The sequence below is a fragment of the Bradysia coprophila genome, unplaced genomic scaffold, assembly GCF_014529535.1.
Source record: "Bradysia coprophila strain Holo2 unplaced genomic scaffold, BU_Bcop_v1 contig_138, whole genome shotgun sequence".
NCBI lineage: Eukaryota > Metazoa > Arthropoda > Insecta > Diptera > Sciaridae > Bradysia > Bradysia coprophila.
In genome coordinates, this window is record NW_023503409.1 from 9,396,362 (window position 1) to 9,413,778 (window position 17,417).

At 35.1% G+C, this 17,417-nt stretch overlaps 1 protein-coding gene across 2 annotated transcripts; it reads right to left on the reverse strand.

The window, feature by feature from the left end:
- Positions 1-571: 571 nt before the first annotated feature.
- On the reverse strand, positions 572-17,039 carry LOC119074009 (nuclear receptor-binding protein homolog). Of its 2 annotated transcripts, none has more exons than XM_037179942.1 (11): positions 16,875-17,039; positions 13,560-14,050; positions 4,626-4,850; positions 4,424-4,554; positions 4,177-4,355; positions 3,816-4,103; positions 3,372-3,528; positions 3,091-3,277; positions 2,137-2,256; positions 1,926-2,049; positions 572-1,328 (listed from the first exon to the last, which is right to left on the reverse strand). In XM_037179942.1, exons 2-11 carry the CDS (start codon positions 13,689-13,691, stop codon positions 1,081-1,083), a joined length of 1,791 nt encoding a protein of 596 aa, XP_037035837.1. In that variant the 5' UTR covers positions 13,692-14,050; positions 16,875-17,039; the 3' UTR covers positions 572-1,080. The 2 variants fall into 2 exon arrangements, with proteins under 2 accessions (XP_037035837.1, XP_037035838.1); XM_037179943.1 differs by lacking the exon at positions 16,875-17,039 and adding an exon at positions 16,683-16,701.
- Between the last annotated feature and the right edge of the window lie 378 nt (positions 17,040-17,417).

The following is a 17,417-nucleotide window of genomic DNA, read 5'->3' on the forward strand; positions in this document are numbered from 1 at the left end:
TCGGCTCAATAATACATGTGATTACCTTTCTAATGACACTAGGGATGGGAGGAGACGTTCAAAATTATCGATAATATCAATCGAAAGAATTTATCGATAATCGATTAATCATATCGTTATCGATAATTTGATGGTTATCGATAATTATCAAAATACCGAAATTCGATAATTATCAAAATATCGATATTTTGATATTTATCTGAAAATTCATGATGATATACCGATATATCGGAATATATCGATAAATATCGGAATTTCCGACCGAAATATCGATATATCGAATTATCGATATCTTGATAATTATCAAAATATCAATAATTATCGATTGATTTATTGAAATTTTTGTGAGAAAAGTGCAAGTTTTCGGTTTTAGATCACCTTTCACCAGCCACACAAACTGCGAAGAATTTTTTTGAAAGTGGTTTTGGCTTCTAGGGTCGAATACCTTTCTAGGCACATATAAAAAAGTCCACTGGAAAATGCGTCCGATTTCGGTAGGCTGTTTTTCAAAAGAATCCCTCCAAAGGAAAATTAAACGTTTGGTTGAGTTAAAATGCTGGATTTTTTTTGCTTTTGCTTTTCTTTATTTACATTTATTTCAATAAAAGTACAGTAAAAGTAAGATAAAAGTTATGATTTTCTTGTGGTTATTCTTTTTCTTTATATATTTAAAAGCAAATTGAAAGCATATCCATGCTAGCAATTAAAAAAAAATAATTAAAAATTAAAAATGTTTTCTCAAATTTTTTTTATGCTCTTCCATTTAGCAGCTACATAATAATATAATTGATTATTGATATTTCATTTTGCTTTGCTTGTATTGTTTCTTGTCCTCTGCTCTAAATTGACAGACACAATTTTTATTATATATTGACTTGACACTGCTTGTTTTCGTTTTTTGTTTGTTTGTTTATCTCTGTCTCTCTCTCTCTTTTTTTCTTCAATATTTTAATTTGAGTAGTAAAATTGTGCTAAAGATCGAACTTATAAAATAGAAAACAAAAAATAAAAAAAGGAAGGGAAAAAACAAAAAAAAAATCTTTTTTATAATTTAAACATCAAATCACGAACGTTTGCTTATTATGCATTGTCTGAACTATCAATTGAATTAATTAAACCGGATCGTAACGCATCGCTTTGGTTCAATTCAATTGACGATACATCTCCTGAATTTTCCATATTTTCACTCCGGCCAGCGTCATTTTGACTTGTCGTTGTGGTTGTTGTCGGTACAGTTGTGGTGGAAGCAATTACTTGTGCATCTGATGCATATTGACTATCGGACACATTTGTTGATTCATCGGCAACGCTCCAATTTCGTTCAATATCTGCAATTTTTCGGTAAAGAAAACAGAAAAAAAATGTTTTTTGCCCAAAAATTGTTCATCGGATTGATTTTGTTTGTTTTTGTTTTTTTGTTTTTTTTTTTTTTGATTTTTCACACTTTTTATCAACAGTTAAATAAACGGCACAATTTCTAGTTTACTTTTGAATTAAAAAATTAAAACAAAGAAAATAATAAAACAACAACAGTCAGTACTGATTTAGAGGGATGATGGTGGTGGTGGTGGTGGTGTATAATAATAAATTGTGTGTATATCATTGTCAGGTAACTACTAAGCAACTTTCCAAATTTTTTTTAAATTTTTTATTTATGGCAACGAAAGCGTAACGGAAGAAAACAAAACCGAAAGTAGTGGGAAATGTGTGTAACAAGTTTACAAATAATAAAATAAATAAAATAAACAAAACAAAAAATGAAAATGTTCTACGAAAACTCCTTTGCATTTAAAATAAAAAAAAAACGAAAAACATTCAATGAGTAGGGGGTTCGGGGTAGGAAGGAATGTCTCTGTGTTTCTCTTCACTAAGAAAAATTGTAGATTTGGTTTTTTTTATTGTTTTTGTTTTGTTTTTTTACTAACTGGTCGAATGCGCAGGTATTGGCAAATGATGGTGCAATTCCGATGTTTGATGCATGTTTCCCAGCTTGTTAATATTACTTTGCAGTGTGTCTTCGATGAGTATAGCGATTTTTTCTCGATCGGTCTTTGTGGAGGAAGGGAGAGAGAGAAAAAAAACAATGATTTCAGTTCACCAAGTTTTCGTCGACAATTTCATCTAACAAATACTCACTTCGTGTATAAACCCCAAATGCACTAATTCGTGTGACAATAGTGACGCTGATTCGTCACGAGTCACTTGACATGTCAATTGTCTATTCATTTTATCATCCATACGTAGAAGTATTGTCATCTGTGGAAGAAAATGTGGCATGAATTAGTCCTTAGATACAAACGAAGAGGGAAGGGAAATGTGGTTCCATGAAAGACAGAACTTGGAGCAGTGCCGGACTGGCTCAAAAAAGCCCTTCGGGCGTTGTATGAAGAAATTTTTCAAAAGGCCCTTCGTTGCACTTTATCCATACAAAAATCAAAAGGCCTTTCGGGAATCGCCCGAACGCCCATAGGGCCAGTCCGGCACTGACTTGGAGAACAGGCTATAGGGCGGATTTGATTTGTCTACTAAAATTAAATTGTTTCTAGAGCCTTGCCGCAGAATGGCCGCAGAATGAAATAGCTGTTGCTGAAAAGTGTCCATGGAAACTAAAGCGCTCTGACCCTTTCCAAAACCCTATTTTGAGCTGACCATTCACGTAGCCATTTTGGAGCGCAATGTTATGCTCTATGGAACTATCTGACCGCCTTCAAACACCTTCGGTTGGACCCAGTGGCACTTTAATCCGGAAGCTAAGCGGATTTACTTTTCTATAAGATCAGCCAAAGACTTCCGAAAACTTCGTTCTTCATTTTTTTTGCTGCAGAAACTCAGTCATTGGCCTTCAAATCAGATCCTTTCAGAACCGAATGGCCATCTGTTATTGACAACGACGACAATATGACGGCTAATTTGGTCTAACGACAGTAAAATTATTGTTAAAACAAGTGAAGTACAAGATTCAAGCAATAGGCGATACTTTGAACAAAGGAAGTACGAGATCTGATGCCGCAATATGCTTGCCCCTTTCTAAAGAATTCCAATCGTAATCGAGCTTAAGTTGTCTCTTACAGCCCAAATGGTAACACTTACCAATAATTCAGCACCATCATCACGCGGCTTAACACTACACATCATGTTAACTACTTTCCGAGATTCCACATCAATTGGTTCGGGTGTGACAGATTTGACTGATTCCGCGGTTTCCGGTGATATAGCCCGGGGTCGTGATAAAGGAGGCCGTTTCGCACCAAATGCAGTTAATGGATAAATTCCGTATCTTAAATGTAAAACAAGAAAACATTGAATTATATGACTCAATCGACAGCCGTGCACACTCAATCACAACGTGTAGTCTGTCGGTTTGCACTTACTTTACGTCTTCTACGAATTTCTCTAGTTTTTCAGCTGATGACACATCAGCCAGTTTATATTCAATTGGATCTGAAAGCCGTTGTATATCAGCTAGAACAACATCTGGTTGATATAGGCGTTGCATCATTTCATCAAAAACAGTTTCCGACAGGTTTTCTGTAAAAAAAAAGCATCACAAACGAAAAGGTTAAACAAATTTGCCGGGTCAACGATTAAAATCCGGTGTGTCGCTGAATGTTATCGCAAATGCGACAAAATTCTATTATGCGAACAAAATTCAACGAAACGAGCAACTGAATTGATGGAAGTAATTAATCTAATCTGCCGAAACGATCGACTGAAAACACTTTTCCGGCTAATGACTCTGACCTTCCACAATTCAGTTTCCGAAATTCGTTCTCATTCATGAATTCTTTTACACATTTACAGCACACTGAACTTACGTGATGTATCCACCAAACAATGAGCGGCTAACAATTTTAACGAATGCACTTCGAATAACAGCGAATGAAATAGTAACTCCCTAGCACTAGCTCGTTCTGATGGATTATAATACAGGCACTTAGATATGAAGTCTTTTTGCTGAGCTTCTTCCAGACCTTCAATGGTTCGGGCTATATGCTCATCTGTGACTAGTGTTCCCGAATCACCGTTGCCCTGAATTTCTAAAGCAGCCATTTCAAGTGCACACATACCAAACGAGAATATGTCAATGGCTGGTGTTAGGGCAGCTGCAAGGGAAATGGAAAAAAATGATATTGATTAGGATTGGGAGATTGGCAATGATAACCGCCGGTCACTTACATCCATACTCTGGAGCAATGAAATGCATATTTTTCATATTTTCCCTACAAGTTTTAACATGATGATGTATTGCATCTGGAGCTACACTACCTATTTTTACTAGACCATTATGTTGAATAAATATTGTATCACAGGTTAGGTTGCCATGGATTATAGGAGGCGAACAGGAATGCAAATAACTGTGAAATGAATTGCAAAATCATTTAGTGGAAATTAGGAAAAATGATGCGATGAGTGTGATGCAAACCTGAGTGCTGATAAAATTTGTGTGCACCACCGCTTCCACGCTTGCAGTGGCAATTTTTTAACATTCCTTTTAGTCCGTTTAAGGAACTGTTTAAGGGACCCGGAGGACATGTATTCTGTTATAAATATTACCTGCGGAAGAAGAAACAACAACATTTTAATTGAATGCTCAACGAACGCCGTGATAAACGCGCTTCACATACCCTAGGCTTATCATTATGTGTGTCGGTCCAATACCGATGAAATTTGACTATGTTTGGATGCTCTAATTGTGTTAGATTCTCGAACACTAACTGAATTTTCTCCTCTTGTGATTTGAAATTTTTTCTTTCGGAAAATTGAACCTCGTTCCACACAACCTCGACACCTTCTTCCGTGTCCATAGCCAAGTGAGCACAGTCGATACCGGGAACATCTCGTTGTTCTACCTGTTGATCGAATAATGGGAAATTGATTAATTTCTGTCGAATGATTTTGTAGCTGCAAAAAGTTTGTTCAAATTGTAATAGCCACACAACTAGATCGCTAGAATTCCAGCGAGATAAATACAATTACAGACGAAATTATCTACGCGTTCACACTTAAGTATGATCGACTCATAATGATAATGAATAGCGACACTGCATTTACTGTGGAAACACTTTACTACATACCAAATTCCCCCTGTTATGGGGTGTTGGGTATTGTCATCCTAATTCTATATCATCTGTTATCGACAGATAAGACAAAAATAGACGATGTGGCTTATTGTGTCTTTTACAGCAAATCGTTCGTAACCGGATTTTGATTTGAAAAATGAAAATGTTTAGATTAAAAGAAGTAACAGATTCGCCAACAAATTGATGATATTCTTGGCGTCTGTAAAAGGTATTTGAATTTTCAGTCAATCAATACTCAAAATGGCACGCGAGGAAAACGCAAAACCCATTGCCTTGACATATTCGATCCATTAATTTTGATTCATCTAAATGGAAAATTACTCAACCTAAATTGTGTACGATTAGTCACACACGAAAATGCTTGTTTGCTCTAAAAGTGTCCCGGTGATGATAGTGAACACGTATATATATATCTGGTGTGGACTGGTGTGTCATGCAATATTGTCGGGAAATGAGATTACCATACGTTTTAAACGAAATTCGTTTTCATTTCCAATATGTCTGAAGGACATTTTTCGATATGCCGTTTCAGTTCTGGAAATCTTCTTTTCCCATCGAATGCATAAAACCGGCGAGAATACGCGGCGATAGCCAGACAACATTTTCTTCATGACAATGATGGTATGTGTATCATAATAATATCACGAACAAACAAGCGGATAAAGTGGATTTAGTAAGAAACCGGAGGGAAAAAATGACACATCTGCAAATTCACTAAGACTTGAAAGGTAGACATAGACATCTTATATGTAAGTGGATAATTTGCACCACAAAATTGCATAAATCAATACTGCTTGCAACGTCTTTGTGTCTCGTAGGAGAGTAAATGAACAATGTAAATACAAATTTTCCGAAGTTTTTTTTCTGTCTTCTGTATACAAACATACCACTGTTCGTTCATCGTGACTGTTATGAGAAGAGGAATTTGATATTAAAGAGTTTCGAGTTGGTTTTGTTTTCAAGTTTTTGAACTTTTTCTTGAAACGGTAAACCTGTCACAATATATTCGTTAGATCTCCTATTTCTTTCGTTTACAGTATTTCGTTGTTGCAGGACTGGCTTTTAGTGGTGGATTGTGGGCGGGTGCATGCGTAACATTCTAATTATTATTGTAACCTTTGGGTCCATAAATATACATCACAACCAAGTCATGTGTAAGTTCGCATTTTAGTTGATTTTTATGAATGGGCGAAATGTCAGCAAATAATAAATGAATGAAATTCAAGGTCTCGCTACTCAGTAAGACTGACAGAGAGATCTTTTGTACGATCTTTACTGACCAGAATATCACGCGGAACAGTTTCAAAGGTATTTCAAAGTAAATGTAGTCAGCGTGTGGGTGTGTGCTTTCATTGATTCGTAGATATTAGAGATTTGTATGAAAATAACGAATACTTATCCCTGTGGTTCCCCTTGAGAAAATTTTTTGGAGACACTAGCTGTGTCAGGCTCGAGCAGTTGGTTCATCTCCCCACTACAACTTAAGTAAGTAAGTAGGTGTGTAAGTTACGTATGAGCTAATCGATGAACCCTGCCCTACAACTTGAATCGACCTGCATTGGTATTAGTATGAAATTCGGACACGATAATGTGAATAATATCAACCGACGAACGGAACGGACAGTGGTTGTGACCTGAGAAAGAAAGTGAGTCTTGGCCCTACATGGAAGATTGAACTATGAAGGTTTTGTGAGTTATAACAGGAGGTGAAAAGGTAAGGCGATTAAGAAGAGGTAATTGATGAATGTTGGTTGATAATTTATCAATAATAAAGTAGCTAGTTCAACCACATTTCATTTCATTTCATTTCATTTATTTTCCGTAAAAAATATATTGATTACAATGACCCGCGCAGCTCCAGTATGTAAACAATTCTAAGGAGCTACATAGATCGAACGACGATGGTTTAGTTAGTTATCACAGAAAGTACTCTGTGGTATATAAGGAAACAGTAGACTAGAGCGGTGTGCCCTACACTGATACCATTCAATCACACAGAACACACATAAGTGTGAAGAGGTGACAGTTAAAGCGAAAATTGTGAAGTAAAGACATTTAGTGTGCTTTAAATATTATCAAAAACAGCGAAAAGGGGGATTAGGGTATGAGTCACAATCGTACCAAAGTCCTCACGTTCAATGTTCTCATGGGAGCGCTCACAGGAGCACATTTGGTTTACTCAAGTCAAGTCAAGTCAAGTGTGTATGAAAACAACGAATCGACTTGGTGAAGCATAAAAGTGTAACATTTAGTGTTGAATCTGGAATCTCACTTCAAGCAAAAGTGTCATAGTCGACTCGACAGAGTACTATTTTGTATGAAATGGGTTTTTACAGTGTTGTTCCGTACCTTACGATTCGCATTAAAACGATAATCTCTCCATATCGCTTAGAATCTGGTGCTTTTGAAGAAAGGAAATTTCTACCAAATAGCTGACTCAGATCTTAGAACCAACACTAAATTTAAATGATTTTTTCTTCAAATCTTTGATAAACAGCAAGAGAGTATCGCCACACACAAATTCGATCTGTTGTTTTAAGTATCGCGTATAATGTTCGCCACAAGATCGGGTACTTCGGTAGCATATAAACGTAATTAATAATCTCAAACGAAACCAGATACTCAGGACGTCATAAAACTCGCCAGTTTTTGATTGCAGAAACAAATTAAAGAAAGTGGAAAAATCAATATGTGGACAATTCAATGTTTGAAATTAAATTTACCAACGAGGAAATAGCTGTGTACAGTGTGCCGGTGCCGCTAGTAAGCAATGTTAATTTTTTTTTATGCCTCACAGCAATACCGACATTTATGTAAATTTTTTTCCGACTATTTATTTAAATTAAAGCAAATATTTTATTGAAATTTTGCCAAATATCAGTGGGAACGAAATTGGGTTAAACCTATTTTGATCGTGGAAGTGGAAGACGAAGCAACAAAAAAATTATTTGATCACAAAAATGACACCATTTACAAATAACAAACGATCACCAACGCTCCAACCTCTAATTGCAGACATGAAAAGCGAAAACAATACAACACACAAAATGTGAGAAAAACGTGTGTCAAGCAACTGCGAAAAAAACAAGTCTGATGTGCACACACAACTTTCATTTTATCGCATGAAAATTTACGGGGACGATCATTTTGTAATTCTTTTTGTGAAGTGACAAGATGTACGAAAAAAAAAAGATTTCATTTCTCGATGGAGTGGAAAGCTTAATTGCCCGTCTTTAATAGTCGCGATTCTCAATAGATATATCATTAAAGGGACTGCACTTCAATTTTTAAAGTGTAAATTTTATCGTCGCGACAAGTAAATTGAGCATGAGTAAGATTGTTTTGGTTTGACAAGGCCATGTCGAGATGCACTAAAAGCAGTTTTCGTTACATGTAATTAAAACCGTCTGCTGATAGCTGCAAAAATAAAATGTTAAGTACGATTATCCATTGTCACTCATTGTTTATATTATTTTGACGAGCGTGGCATTCGGCGAAGTGACAGTGACACCTGATTTTATTTCAGACAAATTTTTCAGAGAATTAAATGGAAAAATGATCTGACCGTTTTCATGTGATATACAAGTGCAAAATTGGTGTTAACCTTTCGCAGACTTAGAAGAATTTATCAAATTAAACAAATCTTTTACTTCTCTAGATTTGACAGATCATCACAGTTGTTGCTGATAGATAAAACAGCCGTCTGCAAAAGGTTAATTCGTCGTTTTTATTCGACAAATACTTGGATTGACATTGAATCTGCAGAAATCACAGAAATAACTTTCAATTCCATTTTGCTCGCGTCTGATCAATTTATTTAGATAAAAAACGGAGGACAGCTGAGATGAAAATTTATTGGGAAAAAGAGAGAAAATAAACAAAAATGACACAGACAACACACACATCAGAGAACGGAAAAAAAATCATTTTGATATTTTTTCTGTTAAGTCTGTTTTATTTAATTATATCGACTTCATTCATGACTGCAAGCACACCACAGTATTCCTACGAACGACATGCGTCATAACATATATAGCGCCAGACATGATAAAATTGCGCAGCACATGAATTTAAACTATGAAAATATGTTCAAAGTTCATACGATTTCGACATTGATATGTTGAATGTTGATGTTGTGCTACAACTAAATCGAGAATATTTTTGTTTTAATATTCGAAAATTCAATTAAATATTGCCGGAAAGCCAATTTTTATTGACGAGAAGAAAGGATAACGGTAACTGGTGGAATGCCCGCACATTAAATGCGATGTAAAGAATTTTCTGATTGCGTTTGTAATCAGTTAGATTGAAAAACTGATTCTACAATCGGATGTATTATCACTTTTGAGGAATTCCTACCGATAAAGAGTCGTAATCTATTGTGGCTTGGTTTTTGGTTTCTATTGTTTAACCTGTCACATACGGCAAGCATATGAACAGTTTTACTATTCAAACTACTTCATTTGGTCGAAGATTTTCATAGATTGATTTCAGAAATCTTTTACTTCATTTGTTTTGAACATGCTTTTTGCTATATAAGACCGTATTAGTCAGAGCTTGTCGTTTATTATTGCTGTCGTTGTTGATAACAGATGACAGTCGTCTGCAACAGGTTTAAAACTTCGTCTCAGTCAATCATGTGCTCAATTGTACAATGAAAAGGAATTAGCTTTACAAAAAAACCCCGATGGCCGGGTCGAGATAAAAAGGAAGCCTAAAATTTAGTCAAACCACAACAAGCTCACTTAAACTTAAGTATTTAGATGAACAGCGTTCCTTGATTGTTTGATTAATCAAAATTTGATTCAATGTTAATACCGACCACCGAAAATAGTCGACTTGTTCGACTTGATTAACTTTGCCTACAGTCATTTCGCGTCCGCATCATTGTGATATCAAATGCTATGCATCGGAAAGTTGAAGCACAATTGTGACTCATAAACAAATCATTTCGTTACACTTAATAGATCGATAACACCAATGTTACAGCTCAATGCATGCATGCGTGCATGTACTCATTAACTGATGGGACGAGTTTGAGTTTCGCTTTTTATTTCTGCTAAATACCACTTGTCGAACCAAAATCGTACAAAATCAGTGGTGGCATGGCACAGTGTATACATGGTGCATTGAATGACCCTCAAAGATGACAGACATAAGACGACGCAAAATTACAAAACTGTTGACTTTTCGACTGCATTTATTAATACACTGCGGAAGCGAAATGTGTGATAATGTGCTCGTCGCGCCGCCCAAAATCGTTTATGTCATCTTTTGCACTGTTGATTACCACCGATCGGTCGGTGAAAATGCTACTTTTAACGATCATGGGTAATAATGTTACGCAATAAAATCATGGTTCGTTGGTTCTATTTTAGCGGATGAGTGATAAAATTTGAGTGCAATGGCAGTGCCAAAGAAATCTGGCCAATATAGATAAAATGTGGTTTTGGTCAATGAATCGTCCTGTATAAGATATCGCCCTTCAAAGATGTTATTTTTCAAACAAAATATTCGAAAATCAAGACCAGTATTCGACAATAACACCAATTAATTGTCGCCAGTGCGGAGCCCCCGAACCGCACTCAACTAGTATCACGTTATTGGATAAGTAGTCAAAATAAATTGATAAATAGAATCTCGAACAGCGTAAAAATGTTTGTCTTTTCACTATAAGTATATCAACGAATTGTTTCGTTTCAATTGGAATAAATTGCACATAAACCTTGATGCCAGTAAATCGTTTTGTTATGGAAATATACAATGCGCACATTTCGTTAAATTATTCAAAACTATCTGTGAAGTGACGATAAATGACTGAAAAAAATTCCATTTGCTCTTGCACACAGCTGAGGTGCTTTGATAACAAAAAAAAAACGTTTTCAAATTTATAACTCAAGCTGGAAGAAAGTTAATTGGCCTCTCCGGTTTTCGGATTGAATGCACTTAAAAAGTGTACTTTTTGTCGTCACATCGTCGAGGTCTTTTAATCATTTTTGAGTACTTTGGCATTAAATAAATCGGGGCATTGGAACTCTATAAACAATAAAAGATTGATAAGATATTGCGCAAAATGGCATAATTTCTGCAAATTTCGTCGTACGTGCAATTAGTCACGTCGCTCTGTATTAAAAATGCATGAAAAATCGTGATTTTTACATAAAATTAGGAAACACTTGGAAGCAATCGGTTCACTTCAATGGAACACTTCAATGAAAGGTGACAAAATCCGCTAATAAAATTTATAATTGAAGTGACATCCCTCCAGAACCTAAACTATCCTATTCTTAAGAAGTAGTTTCAGTCCAGTCATATTTCAGTTAGCATTGCGTATATAGAAGAAATGTTTTTAAATTTCTAATTAACCAAATGTCTATCTAGCAGTATACGACAAGTTACACGATAACTTCAACAACTTGCACAGTTGATACGAGCTAACATTTTTAAAATTACATTTTCGTGTTTTATCTATGATTATTTTCGAGCAGTCACATTAAAAGCTATCCAGACTGAAACAGCAGATCCATATTTTGTTTTGTGTACCCAAGGGACGTACACCAAATTTATTAATAATTAATTGCACATTGCCAACATAAAACATGACCTTACATCGATGAAGGCTTGGAAAATGTTCAAGAGTATGCATGCCGCGGTGTTTTACTGAGTTGGCGAATGAGTGCAAAATGTTCATGGATGTTACCATTGGTGTAACATTATTGATTGGACGTTGTACGATGAATTGCTTTGTTTAGTTATAAATGGTAGTAGGACTTTCTAGCAATATGGAGACATGACCCAGAAGAAATGTGCTGCCAATATGAAAGTCTCCTGAACGTTTTGTGGATCCAGTCAACAAAATCAAAAACTTAAGACTACAACGGAGAACTTGCGTTTAAGAATCGGCTAGTAGGCTACTAGCTACGGTAAAACTAAACAAAGAAGTAACTTCAAGTTTAATTCGTACTAGTGACTTCTTTTACACGTAGTATAATGAATGATACATTTAGTGAAGTACTAGATTTTGTGTCAAACACGACTGAATCAACTTCTAAACGTTCAACATTCTCATGCATTACACTCCATTTCTCATGTTCCACGCACATCATGTTCCACGCACAAATTCCTAAGCGTTAATCACATATAAGTGAATTAGTCATCTTGCATGCGTTTGTACGACATTCGACTCCGTACAAACAACTCTCTAAGTGAGTTTTATGCATAACAATTGGCTAATATTATACCGCAAAATAAAGCAAAGAAATGCAGCAACGAGACCTTGTAACGCTATAAGTATGGTTGTCTTGTTAATTTTGCTTAACTACACTCTCAACGTTCTGCAGTATAAAACAAAGGCAAAAAAAAATCGAATATCTAAGCATGAACGAACAACCGAGACACGAGAGCATAAATTAAAAGCGAATTCTTCAAAGTAATGGGACATCAATCAAATGTTCTTGTGTATATGGAGTGCAACACGACCGCGAACTATAAAACTACAATTAAGGCAATGGTTCATCGAAACTATAAATTTCTTTTTAAAAGGAAAATCCTTGCGAATATTAATCAATACGTGCAATGACTAACATCTTGTGTGTATATTGTACCTGAAAGGTATACGGAAATCTACACACAATAAAATTGAAGAATTCTTTTCGGTCGAAATTTTCTAAATGTCATTTTGGTTCTACTATTTATGTAGCACTTCGTGTATATATAAGGTATATGTTCGACTGAACTTCAGACAAATTCACTCGATTTATCGTTGTGAAAAAGAAGGGAAAAAAATGGCAAACGCATATAACTATCAAAAAGAAATGATGAGGAATCATCTTAAGGGATATAAAAATGTGTGGGTTAAACAGTGAATTGAATTGAATTCATATGGCAACCATTCACTATAAATCATGTGCGCGTGTGTGTGTGAGTGAAAACATATTTTTAGTTTATTCGCCGAGTTTTCACTAGAATGGTACGTACAACACAATCGACTTTTTGCATGGATAAAATGCAGCCGTCTAATTTCGAACAATAAACTCAATTTATTAAAAATAAAATAAATTTATTTTTAGAAAATCTAAAACATTTTTGCAAAATGACTTGAGGAATTAACGAAGAAGAAGACGAGAAGAAGAAAAAAAAATGGTTTGAAAATGAGGTATGTCACGTTACTGAACGGCGCCAAGTATTGCAAGAGACACTTCAATCAATATTTAAGAAATGTATTGCCGCCAACAAAACAACCAAATGTAATGAACCGCAAAACATTAGAATACAACCGAAGCTACATATTTATAGGACTAATTTTCGTTACGTTCCATTGAATAAGGAAATGTGGAAGAGATAAAATGTGTAGTGTATATACAGCAGCGTCAGCAGCGATATAATATAAATTTTAGAATTTTGTTTATGATTCGATGAAAACTTTGCGTGGTGTACAAAGTGTAATGGCATCGTAATTTGGCGTGAAACGAAACTCACCTCTTCTTTCCGCTTCAGCCAGCGCCCACATGGACTTTCCTCTAGGATTTCACTTTCATCTTCCGAGTCCTCGCCACTTTCTCTGGGTGATTTGTGCTCCGATTCGTTATTGCTGGACCGACTTCCCGGCATGGCAGAATGTGGTTATATCGGAACCACTTTTGTGTTGTTGTTTGCTATATTTCTCTATTCGTTTTTGTTGTTGTTGTTGTTTGGTTTTGTCTAAACTAAATCTCCTTCTTCGCAGTTGATTCAATCAGTCAATGCTGACCAAAGCGCACATTCATTTGATCGTACTGTTCTCATTATTCACTATCTGCCACATTTAGTTGTCGTTTAGTTAACACAATTTTCGGTTTCATTTAAAATCGGAACGGGAATCGGATTCGTTATAAGATTTACGTTTCACTGTCTAATAAACACCGACGCGATTATTTCCTGCCGAAATACTGGGCTGTTACGATTAGTGTGGAAACAACATAACCAGAATCCTGAAACAGAAAGAAAAATCAGTCAAATATATGTTTTGCATAAAAGTCTGCAGTCTCCAAAGGCTGCACATGCACCTAGTGCTACGATTATTTTTTTTAAATTTGGACCTGACGTAACAGACAAACCGTAATCGAAGTAGGATAGAGGTTGAATTAGTAGAACGATAAAGTATTTTCATTCGGAAGTGTTCCGTAAGGTAGAAAGATCCCGAATGAAAATGAAAACTTATTGATGTCTATGCAGCCTAAAGAAACCGTTCCAAATGAATTGAAACTTGTTACAAGAATGATATATCACTGCAGCGCCGTTGAAGTAACCCACTTACTATACGGACTATTATGCTAATGTTTTATTGCTTGAGATAAGAAAATCTGAGTTCAATGATTGGTTGGGAGTGTTAAACTCGACAACAACAATTAAACATCAATGTTATGCCTGAAACTGTAACTGTAACGACTAGTCGACATTTTTTAATGCAAAAATTCACATACCTACGACAAGAAAATCGTACGGATCCGATCAGAGATAACACAGACTACCATTTCACACTTCCAGATATTTGAAAGCCTGCATTCCGTTTACTGAAAACTGTTACAGTGTTACATTGACCCTAACGTAAAAAAGTACGCAGAGAGCCGAAGAACGAACTAAATTTCTGTTTTGTTTTCAATTCGAAAATTGTTTTCAAAAATCTTTTGTCGTTGGCTCGGCAATAAAACGGATGAAAATTGAACACACCAGCGTTATTTTATCGGTTAGAAAAACATAACATTTTGAATGTTTGCTTCTTTCAACACTCTCATATTCCGTACTCTCAGTCAAGTAGCCAGCAGTGGAACATCCAGTATCGCAGTGAAAGAATTTGTTTGGTATAAATCGTAGGCAGAATAAAAAAGAAGAAACGAAAAAAAATTCTTTCACTCAATGTTGACGTTGACTATTTTTATATGGATGTTAAACATCTGCATGGACAAGCTGAATAGGAAATGATATGGAATCGTATACCAATAACAATGGGAACAATAACAACGAAAAAAAAACGAGAAAAGGAAATTTTTCTAATCTAAAAACATGATTTCATTCTGTGTCTCTGAAATATGAGCGATTAATATGCGTAGTTTGACCAGGTCAATTGTTTTACTAATAAACGAAACAGAGAGAGAAAAAATAAATTTTTTAATGGACATTCCGTTTACGTTATGATTGTTCGTCTTCGGTTCTTCCATTTTTCTTTTTTTTTAATTAATTAAAGCAAATTTACAGAGTATCTTATCTCAATAACAAAAGATAAAAATTCTACACATTAATTCAATCTATATTATTCTGTGTGTATTTTCCAACTTTTATGTCCACATATCCAATGCCATATCTTGTGTTGTTTTTTTTTTGTTTCTGTTGGACCCGGTATGAACTCTGTCTACAAATGGGTACGACGGTTTTCGTTCGCTACATGATAAACTGAACAATGGCTGGTATTCTGCCGATTAATTTGCACAACAATCGAATTATTTTCGGTGTACCAATGTTCAATGGAGACTTGAACAGAAAAAAAACCTTCCAAAATAGAGCAGTATACGAATGAATTCACACGAACATTTGCAGTCGTATGTAGGGTTAATCGGGAAAACATTGGAATCACACCATTTCTACGTCCTTACAGTAAAATGTCAAAATTCGACAATCAACCAGACAAATCTTGACAATCAACCCAGCGAAAACGACACTTGAAAACATTAATTTATTAGACTGCTCATTAAGAGAGCGTAACGAATATTTTTATCAAAAAAATGTTATTCAGATGACGCTTCATTATAAAATTGTTGATCGATTGAGACAACTGGATATTCGTATGCTTTTGAGATGCGAACGAATCATTTCAATTTCATTGAATCGAATTGTTTTTTATCTTTCTCATTTTTCCTTGAAAACTATCCGGTTTTTAGGGCAGTTCGGCATGAACGGTCCATATGATTAAAATGGCAACATGGCAACATGTTGGATAGGTCGGAAAATTCAAAAAAAAATTGTAGGAAATGAATAAAGGAAGGAGAGAGAACAAAATAAATGTTCAAATTTATAGTCGAACATCGTTTTCAGAACAAGCACTGGGTATGACTAATATGTGTTTAACTAAGAAGAAATGTAAGTCGCAGACGTTCAATAAATTAATTGTTAATTTATTGTTTAGTGCATCCAGTAGTAGGTACAGAAAATTTTCGTCCGCAATTGTGTAGATTAACTTCATGTATAATGTTAATATTGCTCACATACTCAGAACTGCAAGACCGACATGTTTGTTACCCACAAATTTTATTATTTATATTTGTTCGATCACCCATTAAAAGTCAAAATATTTATTTTGAATAGCTATCCGACTGTAAATATTGATCGTATATCCGTAACATAGTCTCCTGGTTCGATTTGAAATAAATTTTTTTCTTCTCCGGATTGATTGCAGAGCCGAAAAAAAAATGCAAAGAAAATTCCATAACCTAAGAATACCCAAAAGTTACTCGGGTAAGAAAATCTTGTTTTTTACTGGATGGTTGGCTATTTTCGTATTTTAAACAAGTAATCATAAAATTGAGAAAGAAAATTATTATGCCGTCTGATTAGGTTATGAATGGTTACCGGCTGGCTGAATTTTCATTATACATATATAGCTACAATACATGGTATAGACAACGATCGATTCTTCACTTCACTCCATAGAAAAAAAATCACATCGGAATCGCCTATTTTTATAATTCAACTTTTTTTCCATTCGATTCCCGGATACATCAACAAAATACACTTGAACGAAATGCCACTATTGCCACTTACATTGATCAAAAACTGTTATGAGAACGTAAATTACTTGGAAAAATAATCCGAACAATTTTCAAAAAGTATTATTATATACTGCGAAATAATACTCAAACTTTTACTGCATAATGACAGGTTATTTAATTCGACATTTGCTTAGTTCTCCGTTTCTGAAGAAACTTATTCGACATATGAACTGTCAACGGATAGATGCCACCACTTTTATCAATCTGCTACAATGGTGTGTCGTGGCTAGTACGATTTCGTTCTGGTATAATTTTCGTTCTTGATTTTCTATAGAATATAGATATTGTTAAGAAAGGAAGTGACAGAATCCCTTGCATATCTGCACACTTCAGAGAATTTAAATGTAAAGAATGCAATTTATGGAACCAGAAAAAAAAATATTTTCACTGGTAAACCTAGTCATTTGAAAGGGACCTCAATGGCATCACTGAAAACGATTTTACGAAATTATTTTCCGTGATGCATCAACGTCTCTTCGAAATGACCAATAATAGTTTTCAATCGGTTTTCGATGTTAATTCTTCTTAAATGTTC

Bases quoted from the DNA above. Each gene is read 5' to 3' on its own strand.
- LOC119074009 (XM_037179942.1), bottom strand. From the start codon at position 13,691: ATGCCGGGAAGTCGGTCCAGCAATAACGAATCGGAGCACAAATCACCC. The intron at 4,851-13,559 runs GTGAGTTTCGTT...TTCGATCAACAG, and splicing joins GGCTGAAGCGGAAAGAAGAG to GTAGAACAACGAGATGTTCC. The intron at 1,329-1,925 runs GTTAGTAAAAAA...GAAAAATTGCAG, and splicing joins AATACCTGCGCATTCGACCA to ATATTGAACGAAATTGGAGC.